Source organism: Orbicella franksi, chromosome 10, assembly GCF_964199315.1.
Source record: "Orbicella franksi chromosome 10, jaOrbFran1.1, whole genome shotgun sequence".
Taxonomy (NCBI): Eukaryota; Metazoa; Cnidaria; class Anthozoa; order Scleractinia; family Merulinidae; genus Orbicella; species Orbicella franksi.
In genome coordinates this window covers 26,605,655-26,621,801 of record NC_138154.1, presented here as the reverse complement: position 1 = coordinate 26,621,801, position 16,147 = coordinate 26,605,655, and the positions used below count along the sequence as shown (strand labels likewise).

Sequence of the window (16,147 nt, the reverse complement as noted above, 5' to 3'; positions counted from 1 at the left end):
GTCGCCATTTTGAATTTAAAAAAAAAAAAAAAAAAAAAAAACCGGTGACCTAACGGCCCGGCCTTTGCACTGATGATCTGCTCCAGGGGGCGGGCGAATTTCGCTTCCTTTTCACAGGAAATTAATAAATTGTCTACTAAAACATTGTGAAATATGGAAGCAAGGCCAGTCTAAGCGCTAAAAGCTGCTCTGATTTCTCAGAAATGATAGAAAACTAGAGATTGTTCAGAATGCAAAAAGTTGCTCGAAACGAAAAAAGTTGCTCGAAATACAAGAAGTTGCCAAAAAGTTGCCGAAAGCCCTAACCAAAGTTGGCATGGATAATAACAAGAGAAAATGAGGGGACCTCATTTTCTCTTGATAATAAAAGTGGAAAATGCAGGACTTGCATTGGATATCACCAGCTGCCACAAAATTGCGCTCTGACCTTGTAAATTATCTCCGAAGTATTCCAGCCATCCCGTAAAGGACCAATTTTCAGCCTCGAATTTATCAATCTTGGAGCATGGGACACTTATCTGCGAAGAATGACTGGAGAGTGGAGTGACTGGATTGATTTCTTTGTTAACATGCTCGAAATCCCGGCCGGGCGATAGTATCAAGCTTAGGAGAAACAGAATTGAATATCATCTATCCGGGCTGATAGGATAAAATCGAGATATAAAAATATATTGCTGCCGCGTTGAATGGCGAAAGGGAATTTCAACAGTACGGTGGCCCACAACTGTCACATCAAAAATAAATTGCTGACATCAAAAACAAATTGCTCACATCAAAAACAAATTGTTCACATCAAAAACAAATTGCTCACATCAAAAACAAATTGCTCACATCAAAAACAAATTGCTCACATCAAATTCAAATCGCTCACATCAAAAGCAAATTCCTCACATCAAATTCAAATTGCTCACATCAAAAGCAAATTGCTCACATCAAATTCAAATTGCTCACATCAAATTCCAACCGAACACTAAATTCCACTACAGATAGGTCAGCGGTTGAGCATGCTTGATTGTGTGCAAGTGCAATTCAATATGGCGGGTAACGAAAGTGAGCAAGAACTTCACGCTAGCGGGCTCTTTATACCTGTGGAATTTGTAAAGAAACTGTTACTTGATTACAATTACTGCTCCTTTTGCGGCAAAGGAGGAGCTTGTGCTAAGATACTATTTCAGTCAAGGATACGAATACGATGTTATCATTGTGTTCCTGTCTAAGTTTCATGGTGAGTGATACAAATCACTCGGTGTGCAACGCAGGGGTACCGATTTTTATGAAACAGAAGTTAGAACGAGAATACAGCTGGAGCTTGATGGCCCTGGTTGTTTATCTAGTTATATAGGCGTTTGGCCATTTCATTTGTATTAAACTACCTTTATATCAAACAGAATAAACCGCTAGATACCAGATACTGAAAGTGAATAAGGACAAGTATATTCAAACTGAAAGACAATTTAATGATGAATAACTAAGAGAGTATGAAAAAACCTGGTACATTTGCTTCAGATGAACAGATAAAGAGTCTGTTGACAATTCACAAGGCTAAAAATATATCAGTGACAAAGTATCAAATGGCCTGGTTGTCATACTCTGATGGGAAAAGGGGGATCCTCCTTGATAACATTATAGCAATATTTATATTACAAAAGAAAGAAAACAAAAAACCCTTTCAATTAAATTTTGCCTGGTAAATAGCTGTCAAATAGCTACAAAACTCAAAACAACGGGACTCGAACGAAAAAATGGCGGTGAAGTGAAAAATCGAGTGAAAACTGGGGATAGTCTTTTTAACGTAGCCGCTGACCAGTGAGTAATGATTTTGTTTTTGTTTTTGATTTTGATGTGAGCGATTAGCAATTTGCTTTTGATGTGAGGAATTTGAATTTGATGTGAGCAATTTGTTTTTGATGTGAGCAATTTGAATTTGATGTGAGCAATTTGTTTTTGATGTGAGCAATTTGTTTTTGATGTGAGCAATTTGAATTTGATGTGAGCAATTTGTTTTTGATGTGAGCAATTTGTTTTTGATGTGACAGTTGTGGGTCACCGTACAACAGAGGTTGAAATTCTTTCTCACCAATTAAGGCGTGTCTCTTAGTAATTTGTTGCGAGTTGTTGTTGTTGTTTCTTTTTCTGTAAGTAAGTTATAACCCTTTTCACGGTTAATTCTTCTCATTTGCATTACAATGTATCCAACGTGGATGCGAGGCAATTTCGGGCTAAGCCCGAAATTGCCTCGCATACATGTTAGATTTTAATGTAATGCAAATGAGCAAAGGTAACCTTGAATCGTGTATTATAACGTAAGTTTTATCATGTATTGTAAGTGATGTTTGTAAGCTATTAAAAGCATTAAAAAAAATTCAAGATATCGGAGCCCTAGAGAAATAACGTTTCATCTTACGGTGGCCATAATGGTGCCCCTCAGCTCCGAGGACCACAAAAATGGCCATACAAAGCTCTAGGCATAAATTTGATTGACGTTGGCACTGTTTTATTCAAAACATTATTCAAATTTGACGTAACTGACGATAAGAGAAGGTACTGTCGAAACATGTTTTTATAAACTTTAAAAAGACATAGCCAAACAGCGAGGGCTTGCTTCTTGCTTGGGGAGACAGATGTGACCAGACGTTAGGACTCGGGGCAGTCTGGGCACGATCTGGAATCTTCTTCCTTCTTCCGGCATTTGCTGTTATGAAATTGTCGTGAGAACATGGCGAGTAGGTAACAGCGCATTTTCTAATGGGAAAAGTGGTATATTTCCGAGTGGAATTTCAGGATGACAAGACAACGTTCTTCCCCGGTGAAATTATCAAGGGTATTGTTAGAGTCATGGTTAATAAGGAGTTAAAACTTCGTGGCATTCGAGTGGAGTTTCATGGAGAAGCCAATGTCTTCTTGTCAGGAGGAGACCAGCGGAGAAAGCGACCTGCAAACAGTGAAGTGTACATTGATCTCGTAGCAACGTTATTTGGAAAAGGTTAGTGAAATTATGATACTATGAAATTATGATATTGGCTATGATGAAAGTTTCGGCAATATTGCTTTTTGAAGGTGAATGTCCATTAAACCATGGAGCTTATTATGTAAATATTAAAATTGACTACATGAATCAGCAATGACTGATAGCGAAATAAAAGGGTGCTAATAACTTTGATCAGCAGGACTCGTGGGCAGAAGGCAATTTCACCCAAAGCTACCTTTTTCCTATCGAAAATCTGAAGATTTGGTGGAATTTACAAAAAATGTGCATGTTCAAACACAGTCGGCCCAGACGTTGAATACGATTAATACGTACCATTATGCTGTTGGCGATTGCGTTACAATTTTAGCCGTCTATAAGACAATGTATGAGAATGCTTCGAAAATTACTCTAAATGCTAGGTGTAGAAAATAATTTGAATAAAATGGCTTACCTTATGTTTGCATTGCGTTATTTTGATGTCTCTGGGTTCCTGGAGGTGGTTTAGAGCCACTTAGGTGAGTTTTACTTTCTGGCGTTTTGCTTCTCCTAAAGAGAAATGAAAGGCAGGCGACCCACTGGCTCGACGGCCTGCACTCAAAGCTCTGTAAATTCCACAAAAATGGTCTAATCTCGTCAAAATTGCCTCATGGCAGCCGTCGATAACTCTTCTTCCCATTCGCTTTCTCCCAAGGTTCCAAAGTTTATCTTAACCACCCGAGAATGGCTGGTTTTTCAGCTCTTGCTTTCCATTTCTGATCACTTTTGATCCATAACCGATTTTTTTATATGGCAAGCTCCGCGATCAGGCAAGATGAATCAAATCCTGCGCTGTGATTGGCTACCCGAGCGAGCAAGATGGAGCTATCTTGCCTGCACGGGTCTACCCGCCGTGTCCCGCAAGAAAAATTTCCCCGAAAGCCATATAATAAATCCTTTATTGACCAAGCTTGTTCGGTCAAGATGGCTGGATATTGGCCTCATTCTTTTCTTGCAAGTTTATGGACCTCGACTCCGTCTTGGTCCATAAATTCGCAAAAAAAGAACTTGGCCAATGTCCAGCCATCTTGACCTCACACTTGGTCAATAACTCATATATCTTGGCTGCAGGATTTGAATTTCTAGCTTAACGACCTCACCATCATGACAAACTCGCCTCCAACCATTGAGAGGGACGGGGCATTTTTTGATCATGCAAATTGTACCGTGCCGCAGTGTATAACTGACATTAGCGCCTAAAAGCACTGTTAACTGCAATAATACAAGGAGCAAACAATGTTCGGCTGAATTTAGTGCCTAAAAGTACTGTTAACTGCAGCGGCAGATGGCAACGAGTAACTGACCAATACCCTGTGCCTCTCAACGGTTGGAGGCGAGTTTGTCATGATGGCGAGGTCGTTAAGCTAGAAATTCAAATCCTGTTCCCAAGATAATCAGTTATGGATCGAAAGGGAGCAGAAATGGAAAGCAAGAGCTGGAAAACCAGCCATTCTTGGGCAGTTAAGATAAACTTTGGAACCTTGGGAGAAAGTGAATGGGAAGAAGAGTTATTGCCGGCTGCCATGAGGCAATTTTGACGAGATTAGACCATTTTTGTGGAATTTACGGAGCTTTGAGAGCGGGCCGTTGGGCCAGTGGGTCGCCCACCTTTCATTTCTTTTTAGGGGAAGCAAACAGCTAGAAAGTAAAACTTGCCTAAATGACTCTAAACCACCTCCAGGAACCCAAAGACATCAAAATAACACAATGCAAACATAAGGTAAGCCATTTTATTTAAATTATTTTCTACACGTAGCATTTAGAGTAATTTTCGAAGCATTCTCATACATTGTCTTATAGAGAGCTACAATTGTAACGCAATCGCCAACAGCATAATGTCATGTATTAATCGTATTCAACGTCTGGGCCTCCTGTGGTTCAAATTCCATGCTTCCTGAACACTGGGAAATTGTTGATGTCTGCGAAATGTTGAAATTGTATTGATTCTGAAACCCTCTTCTTGACTAGTACCCACCTACAGCAAATAAATATTAAATATCTGCCTGTTTCAAATCCTAGTGACATCCCCAGACCTCTCAAGTTGATTTGTTGCCAAAGAATGAGACAATGTAAAGGCCCGTGGGTTGTGACATAGCTGGGGTTACCTTCCTAGGGGGTCTGGGGGCATGCCCCCCCCCCCCCCAGAACAATTCATGTCCAAAAAGATAGTTAATATTAATATTTAGGTACTTGACTAAAGCAGCAAGGAACCTTTAATGCGTGAGAAATAATAGTTTCATGGTGAGAGTGTAGGATTGAATTGGTTTGCGTGAGTCTCGCTCAATGCATGAGACTTGAGAGCTCTGCATCCCTTCTCTTATGTGCGTACATGACCATATGTAATAGAATAATTTTGTCGGTTTGCTAGTGTTTAATTCTACTTGTTTAGTAGTGCAAATACTTGTATCTGATTGGCTGAGGAGTTTCCAAGGAACGTTTTACAAAAATGTTGCTGGATAATTCAATTTCAGAGAACATTGAGTGGATTGCATTCAGAGGACATTGTCAGTATAACACAATCTAAAACCTCAGAATTGTTAAATCAGCTATCAAGCACATATACAAAGTTGCAAGTTTCAAAATTATGATAGTTCATTCTGTGCACAAGGTGTGACGTTATACTACTTAATGTCAAACTACATGTACTGTTTGTTGAGAAAGGGAATCACTAGGCATTATTCATCATCAAATTATTTGGAGGAAAGTAGCATTAGAATTATTCTAGAATTCTTCGTAAAATACTGTAGTTATCTTGTAATCATAAATAAATCTTAATGTTAATTATTATTATTATTATTAATATTTTTTTTTTTTTTAAAAAGCAAACTTTATTGAGCACTTTTCCATACAAACTTGAATCTTACATGTATCTGGTAAAAAATTCAGAAATTCTGTTGTTCCTTAAGTTTTCGGTAATTATAATAGTAATAATAAAAGCAAAATAATAATAATAATAATAATTTATTATCATCATCGTCATATCATATATGTCATGATATCATGGTTACTACAACTAATGCTACTACTACTACTACTACTACTACTACTACTTTTTTTTTTTCTTATAAATAAGGTATATACAAGGTAAAAGTAAATAAAAGAAATAAACTATTAAAACCTATTTCAACAGTGTTTACATAATGGCTCCCTCCTGGGTTTGAACGTCAATATCGGTATATTACAAGGTAAAAGTAAATAAAAGAAATAAACTATTAAAACCTATTTCAACAGTGTTTACATTATGGTTCCCTCCTGGGTTTCAACGTCAATATCAATGTTCTTAAAGTCACAAAAGGCTTTCCTTCTAGCTCTTGAACCTCTTAGGCAGATTAGTGCGGATCTTAGTAAAGCGAAGGATGTCCTTGCTCTTATCCAGGAGATTGTTTTAGCATAATGTTCTCCTTTCTTGATGGAGATCAGCTGCACCAGTCTGGAATGGTATTGCAGGCACTCGTTTCCCATGCCGCCTGTTGACGTGAAAATAAGGGGTGTAAAAGTTCCTTGTTCGATATCCAAAACCCTCCTCACGTAAAGACGCTTCTTCTCGTTCTCATGATTGCGGTATATCTGTTGGAGCTCTAGGTCCCTATACGAATCAGCATTAGGGTGACAAACCCTCACGTCAAAGAATGCTGATCGTTGGTTCTCCCAGAACCCGCGCACATGAATATCTAATCTCGCATCTGGAGCTCGATTAGAACCTCTTCCCAGCTGTTCACCCGAGATGTCTTGCAGGACAGGCTCAATCTCAACATCGGTACAAACCATATTCAGGAGTTCGGCTTCTAAGTCCCTCAGCTCATTGTGACGTTGGGTAACGAACCCACCTCTCTTGCATATCATTGCGTGGTCCACTGTAAAAGCATCACCGCATACACAGGTGGAGGGGATATCATTGACTGGCCAATCGTAGCGCAGTTTGATTGCATCGCGGAACTCTCTCTTATTTAGATTGAAACCCATTTCGCGAAGGGGGAGTACCGTCAGCCAAACAGATGACCCTTTTTCCGCAGTAAGGTCAAGTGCCCGTTGGACTTTCTGTGGGGCTACCCCTCTGATATGCTCTGCCCTGTCTTGGAGCACCGTTGCTCTCTCACTCCTCATTGCCTGTTGTAGTGGCTTGACCAAAGAATCATCCGGCATCTGATGGGATTGAGCCACGATCTGTTGGACCAGCGGGATGGTAACTTTGACAGAGGAGGATTGCTCAAGATTTGCGTCAAGACACGGATTTGTCATGCCAAGCCCCCCTAGACGGACTGGCAGTGCTAGAATGTCCCTGTCCAGCCGAGTGCACCTATGCTCCGTAATTGCAGGGATGAGCACCTTAGATATGGCATTCTCCAAAGGCTCCAATAATTCTTGAATATCAGGCAAAGTTCTCAAAAAATAGGTCCATCGGTGCTTGAGGCCAAAGGTGTAAGCAGCATAACACGCTTGAGGCTGAGAAAGAGCAAACTCTGCCAGCTTGGTAATCTCGCTGACCCAGTTGGTCACCTTCTCGCTAACGTATTCCTCTAGATATTCCCGTGAACCTATCACCGCACCCAGATGTTTTTGTCCCTCTACCGTCACATTGACAGCCGTGTCCTTGAACACTTCTTTCACGCTTGCCTCTTTATCTGGCTTTGAGATAATATTATTATTATTAATATTATTATAATAATTGTTATCGTTATTGTTATTGTTATTATCATTTAGCTCTTATTAACCGAGCAGGAGGTCTGTATGGGAGAATCTTGACGGAGGTCGTGAGTACAGACCGAACGCAGTGAGGTCTGTACACACGACCAAGGTCAAGATTCTCCCATACAGACCGACTTAGCTCGGTTAATAAGATGTTTATTATATGGCAAAGAAGAAAACTTTAATTCGTTTAATGTAACTGGTTTGCTGACATTTTGCTTGCAAACGGAGATGAGCTTAACTTAAACCTGCCGAAATTTGCTCGTCCCCTTTACATTTTTTTTTGTCATCAGGCTTTTTGGCACTTCCATAAATGATTGAGAAGAAAATAAAAGAAAACGGTGAACATTTTTGTATTTGAGTTTGCTACTTTTTCAACACAAAATGAAACTGGTCTAGATGCCAGTCTAGATGGGAAAATCTAGACCGCGGTCAATATCGATTTCAGCCAATCAAATTTGTGAATTCGGTAGTTCCCAGTCCTTGTGAGACACAGCCATATAATAAATGTAGGTATTATGTTGCCTGGGTTTGTAGCCAATATAATGCATGCTTTGATTGGCTGATTTAGGGCATTATTCTTCCGTAATTATTCTTCCGTAATGCCCACAGGCTGATTATGGGCCTGCAAAACCAAAGCAAAAAGCCATATAATGAACAACTTATTAACCTTGAACATTTGGTTTTTACAGGAAAATCTCAAACCTCAGCCTTGCTGTATTGACCTCACTATTGCTTGGTCAATACGGCAAGGTCTTGGTTCGAGATTTTCCCATGAAGACCTCACTCTCACTCAGTTAATAAGAAGTTAGTCACTGTCTTCTAATATTAATGTATGGCTAGAGTATTTTTACAATGTTCCTTTCACCTTTCAGCCCCTGATGAAGCTGGTGAAAATCCAGTGCTAGCACCTGGAGATGAATACACTCTCCCATTTCAGTTTCACATTCCAAGTGAAAATTTGCCCTCATCAGTGGAAGGGAACTTTGGTCATGTGCGATATTGGCTTAGGGCATTTATTGACCGTCCCTGGAGGTTTGACATTTCTACAAAGGCTTTTTTCACAGTTATTGAACATGTGGATATAAATGTAGCACCAGGACTATTGGTGAGTATAAGAGCTTGCATTTATTTAAATATACATGTACTTTCATGTAATATAGTTTTTAACTATTGTGGGAGGCACGGTGGCCACATGGTTAACTAGTGCGCTTGACTCTGCATTGAGCAGTCTGGACTCGAGTCCGAGTGGCTGGAGATATTTTGACGCGTTCTAGACACGACACATTTACTGTCATAGTGCCTCTCCACCCAGGTGTATAAATGGGTCCTGGCAAATTTAATGCTAGGGTTATTACACTGCAATGGACTAGCATCCCATCCAGGTGGGAGCAGAAATAGTCCTAGTCACTTCATTCAACAGAAACCAGAGATAAGCACTGACCTACATACACAACTTACTTTATTTTATCTCAGATTTACAGAGTACATCCATAACTCAATACACACACGCAAAGCATGAACCAATTCTTTATTTTACTTGGTCACACATTTAGCCACGTGTATGGTAATGGTGCGTCCCATAGACTTGATGAGCAGAGTCTACAGGACATACCAGCTACATAGTTTACAGGTGTGCCAAGAAAACAAAATAACAATTGAATGTAAAAATGACTGTACAATTGGGAATAAATATTGAATTAACTTTTGAACTCCAAGGTTTGCATGCAAAATACTTAAAATAGTGAAGACCATAAGAAGTGGAAACAGGTTAACTTATTTTACACAATGAAAAAATATATGAGTTCCTCTAAGAGACTAGATGTTTGATATTGACATAATTTAATTGTCAAAATTTCTCAATTTTTCATTCTCAATCAGCATCCCTGCCAAGTTGAACAAGAAGAACAATATGGATGGGCTTGCTTCTCTGGTCCACTCAGTGTGACCGTTCAAACAGACAGGGGTGGTTACTGTCCAGGAGAAGACATCGCAGTCTCAGCATTTATCAATAACCAATCAAGTAGCAGGATTTGCGGTGTGGAGATCATTTTTTTTCAAATCTCAGTCTATACAATTAAAAGTGGTAAGTGCAAGATTTTTAAGACTGTCAAGTGATACTCAGTGGCTCTTGAGAAATAATAAATATGTACATGCAAATTTTTAGAAAAAAGTAGTTTACCTCGGAATCTACATAAAGTCAAGTGAACGTGTGTATACTGAAAGTATAAATTAAAGTACATGAAAAAAAACTTTCTTTTTTTTTTTTCAGGTAAACGAAATAAACGTAGGGTAGAAAAAGTAGCTTCAGTGAAAAGAGATGAGATTCAAGGAATAGGAGATCACCACATGGAGATGGTACCACTTCCAATCCCCTCGCTACCGCCAACAATGACAAGTTGTAGCTGTATAAAGATATCCTACGAATTGAAGGTATTACACTTGTATAGTTACAACTTTGATTCATTCTTATTTGTTTTCAATATTTGTCCATGCAATGGTCAGATCATGGACAAAATCACGCCCAGTATTTAGACCACAATAAACAGCGAGGATGATACATGTACTGTAAGGCTTACTACTAGTGTGATGTAAATGTACATTGCACAAATTGTATATGTGTCAGTATATGTGCATTTATACCTGTACTTCACAGTACAAAAATAAGTGTATGTTGCCAAGAATTATATATCCAGTGAATGTTCTTGTATCCTACAGTGAAGAAACAAGTCTAGGCAGTGATTGCATTGAATTCATCTGCAGCATGTTTGTTGGACTTATACAGTTGAACCTATATAAAGCAGCCTCCCTCAGGGACGAGACAACTGGCCACTCAATAGAGGTGGCTGTTTAATAGGGGTTCACCCAAAAATGTTGGGTGTGGTCCAGTTTTCAGTTTATCAAAATTTATATAAGTACATGTACAAACAAATGCACGTGGAGAAAAAGTAGAACGATGATTATAATGCAGTCCATGACTTAACAATTACATGACTGTACAGACATAACATGTCTGCCGTCAACCCAACACTAGCTCGTCAATGCTGTACAAACAAACTAAAATGCTTCTGACTTTGTTTTGTGATTGTTTTAATAAATACTGCTGAAAATGTGTTTTTACAGTATTACACATTGTCATTCCTTAACCTTCATCTGGCTAAAAACGTCCAACTTCAAATCTTCCTGGCAGTTCAGTAGAGGTATAAAACAAAAAAATCACCCTTGGGACGGCAAGAAGCTGGCCACGGCCGCTTAATAGATGTGGCCATTGAATAGAGGTTTTTATTACAATGTATAGCTCACAATTTTTCCAGGACTTTGACCACTGGCCGCCAAATAAATGTTGGCCACTTAATAGAGGTTCGACTGTATCTATAGTCAGATGCAGTGTAATTATGCAGAAATTGTTCAGTTGAACGACTGGAGTCTAAACAAAAATCATAAAAGGGTCTTTTATACATTAATTATTATTTTATTATGTTGGAGATGTAAACTCACAAATCGTTTTAAAGCAATCGGAGTAAGTTAGTTATACTGAAATGCTTTTATCAAACGAATGCCCATTCATTACACAATGTTATTAAACTTGATTATCTTCATGATGCAACAGTATGACCTGTTAAAACACCCTTATTTATGTTAGACATATAGATCTGTATTAATTTTTATAACTCAAAAACATTTACTAGGTGAACTCGCCATGTCCGTTTTAAATTTTGAACAATCATTTGCCTTCCTGTGAACAGACTCCCTAGTGGGATGTTGGGTGGAAAAGAACGCAAGTGGAAGAGGCGAGCATGATCTAGGCAGGAAGAACTCACAGATGACTTACCCAACTTGCTTGGCTTTCTGTTATTTCTGGTTTTTTCCCCTCCACTTCCTTACTTACTTTTTTCACCCTATAACCTGCTAGGACTGAGTTGTTCACTGGGAGTGGTTTGCCATTTACTTGTTAAAATACATGTATGCCCTTTTTAGGTTGAAGAAAGCTTTGAAAAATGATGTTGTCTCTGGACCTCTTTGTGTTTTACAGATGTACTAACAGGGATACTTTGATCTTTTTAGTACATTGTTGAGAAGCCTGTTACAGGATTTCTTTTAAAGAATACGATGCCTTAAGGGGGGCAAGTAACTAAGCATATTTTTTATCACCGCAGTTTGTTGTTCACATTGGTGGTTGGAACTCCAAGGACCTCACCCTTACAATCCCAATAACAATTGGCTCGGTACCGTATCAGCCCCTGTTGCTACCTTCACCAGTGGAGCCGTCAGCCCCGCCTCTCTGCCCTCCACCCTATAGTGACGACATTCAGCCACATCCTGGTGTGGGTAAGTTATAAAGTTGTTGGTGAAAATTTTCTGTTTCAAACTTAACAGCTGTTGTTTATGACACAAATTAATTATGTGCTTGCTTTAGTGTTGTGCTCGTGGTAATTGGTTTAGGAAACTTAGAGGACATCTGGTGTAAAATTGGCCGGTCAGAGTAGAGATTGTGTATTTTCAGCCATTGAGATGTAAGACAAAAGTATTTGCTATACTTTGCAAGTCATTGTTTTCTGACTTCCATCGTGTATTCTTAATCAACAACTCTTATAGGGTCTCAATCATTTATTGTTAACAATTATTTGCTAGTAGAACACGATCAGGCACATGCTGTCTTGAAAAGGACTTGCAGTCCATGTTAAAAATTATTTTGACTTATTTCACTTTAAGCCTTTGGGTCTGCTCTGGGTTAACGAAGTGTGGTTGGTAACTCTTTTCATTTGTGTTGTTTTAGTTCTTCCATCATACGCAGAGTGTGTTTATGGAGGAGCTGCCATACATGACGAGAATGATTCAGGTGACATGATGGGTGACTCCACCTTCACTCCAATGTACCCGTTTGTCAATCATTACCAGATCCCCTCTGCCACAAGCCAAGAACCGCAGGCCTCGACCAGTAAAGTGGCTCTGCCTTAAGTCAGCTCTGGTGTGATTTATTTTATTGCTAAGGTTTATATGCTTGTAGAGTTAGTAATTGTGTACATAGCTGCCTTTTTAGAGAGCTCTTAGGCTGATTAGAAATTTGATGCTTCTGTTTTTCTGATATCGAGCTGAGCTTCATGTAGTCACTTTTCAAGGGACTAGTTATCAAATTCAAAATTGTTCCAGGCTTTTGTTCAAAGAAAATGAACGCTGCACATACATCTTGTATGTTGATTTTTACCTAAAAGAAAACAAGCGGAGAAAACTTCATATTATTAGCAGTGATTGACAAATCATTTGACATTAGTTGGGTCAGATTGTGAAATTTAGTAGGAAGAGGACCATTGTTTGTAGTTGATGTACATTTTTTGTGAATCAAAGCAAATTATTTTACAACCACATTAATCTTTCAAACCTCGTTGCATGTGTCCTTTAACCTTACATTCGTGGAGAGATCAAACGTTAATTTCTCCCAACAATACCAATAAATAATCAAGTAGACAGGTGATGGGAATGAAAGAAATATTGTCAGCTTTAGATGCTGCGTTTTGCCTTAAGGATTCGCTCGGTATGCAATACTTAATAATAATAAATAATAAGAATAATAATAATAATAATAATCGAATATTTCCTCAGGATAACCCTTCAGTACAAAGTACTGTTATCAACGGGGTCCTGCTAAGAATTAAAAACTAATAAACAAGAATTATTAAGATATATAAAATAAGATACATAGTAAAAACCGTTAAAAATACAATGGAAATTACAAGTAATAATCGTCTAAGGCTTTCCTAAATAAAACTCTACAATTAATGTTTCTTAAACTTAAAGGCAATAAATTAAAAATCGAGGCACCTAAAAAGTAAAAGCTACGGCGCGCAAAATCTAGTCTGACTTTTGGTAGTTTTGCAGTTTTCCCATTGTTTCTAGTGTTTAAAGCGTTATGATGTAATCGGTGAAAATAGTCTTTAAATGGAAAGCATGTAGTTCCATTAAGGCAATCAAATACAAAGCAGCACGTTCTTTTTTTAAAAAAAAGTTCCCAACAGTTAAAAATCGAAGATCACAGTTCTGCGAACTGCATTTTGGGGAAATGATTTCGAGGCTTCGGGTCTCAATGGAGCGGATCGTGCGTTTGCGGGACTCTGACCATCCAAGACTAGTATACCCGCAATACGTAAATATATTGGCATAATCATCGATTGGCACACGGAATTGATTACCAAATAGAAGATGAAGCTCTATGTTCTCTAAGAAAATAATGCGCGTATGACGTCTAGAAAAAACTGCTAATGGACGGGACTGCGTTCAGCAGTTTTTCTAGACCTCAAAAGCGCATTATTTTCTTAAGAAAACATAGCAACACCATCTTCTATTTGGTTTTGACTGTAGCATGAAAAGGCAAAAGTATATTCATCTGAGAAGGGGTAGTAATTGTGCTGGCACACAATTGAAAAGTTTCATCACATTTTGTTGTTGTTGTTGTTGTTGTTGTTGACCACAACTACCAGAATTCCTGTCGTTTGTTCCTTGTTATTTAAATTTTGAATTCCCAGTTGGATTTAAATAACAATTGCCTTAATTAACATAAAAAACAGGAAAAGTGAAGGATTCTGGTAGTTGTAATCAAATGACGCCATCATGCAAATCTCCTATTCAAGAAAATATATTAGGCATTGGCCTGAAAAGTGTACATGTATTTATGAAATTGCTTCTGTATTATAGTATGATTTTATTAGAAAAAAAGAAATGCTAAATAGCTTAGTTACTAGAATATTACAATGTATAAGAGCTGTTTCTGAATTAAGTATTGGTTAGTCCAAAAGTGGCAAGAAAATTGGCCTGTTCCAGATGTGTGGTGAGCTGGGACCGGCGCAGCACGCAGAACGGCACGTGAATGAAAAGTAAAGACGTTCGGCGTGTTTTCCCAACTAATCTGACGCCTAGGAGAGCCAACAGTAAAATATTCAGTTTGAACGAAGTTCAAGAATAGTTCAGTTTCGCAGAATTAAGCAATTGTGACAGTTTATTACTGGTGATTGAGGCTTAATGTTATGTTCGTTTTCTTTTTCTTCAATTTGGTTAAAAATTATTACTACACTGTTATAAATACAGGAATGTCTGATTTGTCTTCTCTACTGGCTCAAGAGTTAGTGGTTGATAATTAAAATATACCGGTAACAGAAACAAAACTAGAGTTCAAATTAAGACTGTACTCTAGCGAACGCAGCGAACGTTAGTTACCAAGTTCTGGCTTGGAAATTTAGCTTTTGGTACCTTCAGCTTCTATGGTGTATCTGGAAAAATTCCATTGGGCACTAATAGCTTTCGACCAGCGACTCTCTCGTCTGTCCAGAATAGAAAATAGGAATAAATTAAAATTAAAGTTATATGCTGATAGCGTACATTAATCATTGAGAGAACAAGGTATTAAAATTGACGATACTACCATCAGTGATTTTCTTGTTTTATTCATAAACGAGCTGAATGTGTTAGGAACCAGTCAGGGTTTGCACGCACTTTGAAAATCCTTGAATTGAAAATCAAAATGCAAGGACTTGAAAGTTCGTGAAAAGTACTTTGGGTCCTTGAAAAACTTTGAACAGACTGTTTGGCCAATAAGGCAAACCACGTGCCCGTATTCAGTTCATGCAAAAAGGAAGCGATCTTAGTTCCTCGCTTACGTCCGTAATGGAAGAACTAAAACAAGTATCCCTGAAACCCGAGCGTCTAGTTTCACATTCTAATGGTATTGTTTTCGTGGATGGGGTTCTTGAAAAATTGGAATTGTGTTCTATAATGTCGTTAAAAAGTCCTTGAATTTTTAGTCCAAAAAACGAACTCTTGATGAAAGATGTTCGCGAGTTACAATGTACATGTACTTGTTCCTTGTTCTTCTAAGAGACAGGGTGAGTGGCACGGTGTAGATCTAGACGATTCGACTAATTTCTGAAACAAAAGAAGAATACTGAGTAATATCCAATACCTTCTTTAATCATGGCTAAGGGTTCTCAAGAGCCTAACGGCTCACAATTGAGAGAGCTTAACTCGGTCTCCTCGTGAAACGACTAGGAGGAATTAGTCGATCGCAAATTACTTCACCACGAGTCCCTGCCCCACACCACACCTCCCTCAGCAGTTTGTCACGTTTAGCAAACAGTTTTCCATGCGTAAAGAGGACTGTGAGAGTAAAATTTCTAGCGCTTGAAATCGGAGTGCAGTGCGTTAATCAGTAAAGCAAAGTATTGTTTTTGAGTGACAAACAGAATTGGACGTCGATCTTCGTGAAGAGTGTGGATAACACAGCATCTCGGCATTCTTCGTCACGGATCACGTGACAGGTAAATGTGATCATCTCTAGACTGAAAGATTTGCTGTAATAATAAATTCCCACAACTGACTGAAAAAAAGGGACCTAAGGCCACCGAAATGGTAATAAATCATCACTATAGCCTTAAGTTTGCTTTTTGTTGTTCTCTTTGACGTGAGCGC

At 38.5% G+C, this 16,147-nt stretch overlaps 1 protein-coding gene across 1 annotated transcript; it reads left to right on the top strand.

Annotated features, from left to right (window-relative positions):
- Positions 1 to 2,510: 2,510 nt before the first annotated feature.
- Positions 2,511 to 16,146, top strand: LOC145501872 (arrestin domain-containing protein 4-like). Its single transcript, XM_081481259.1, has 6 exons — positions 2,511 to 2,983; positions 8,566 to 8,798; positions 9,572 to 9,776; positions 9,963 to 10,123; positions 11,848 to 12,019; positions 12,468 to 16,146. The coding sequence occupies exons 1-6, from the start codon at positions 2,746 to 2,748 to the stop codon at positions 12,647 to 12,649; spliced, it is 1,191 nt and encodes a 396-aa protein (XP_081337385.1). The 5' UTR covers positions 2,511 to 2,745; the 3' UTR covers positions 12,650 to 16,146.
- Position 16,147: the final 1 nt, after the last annotated feature.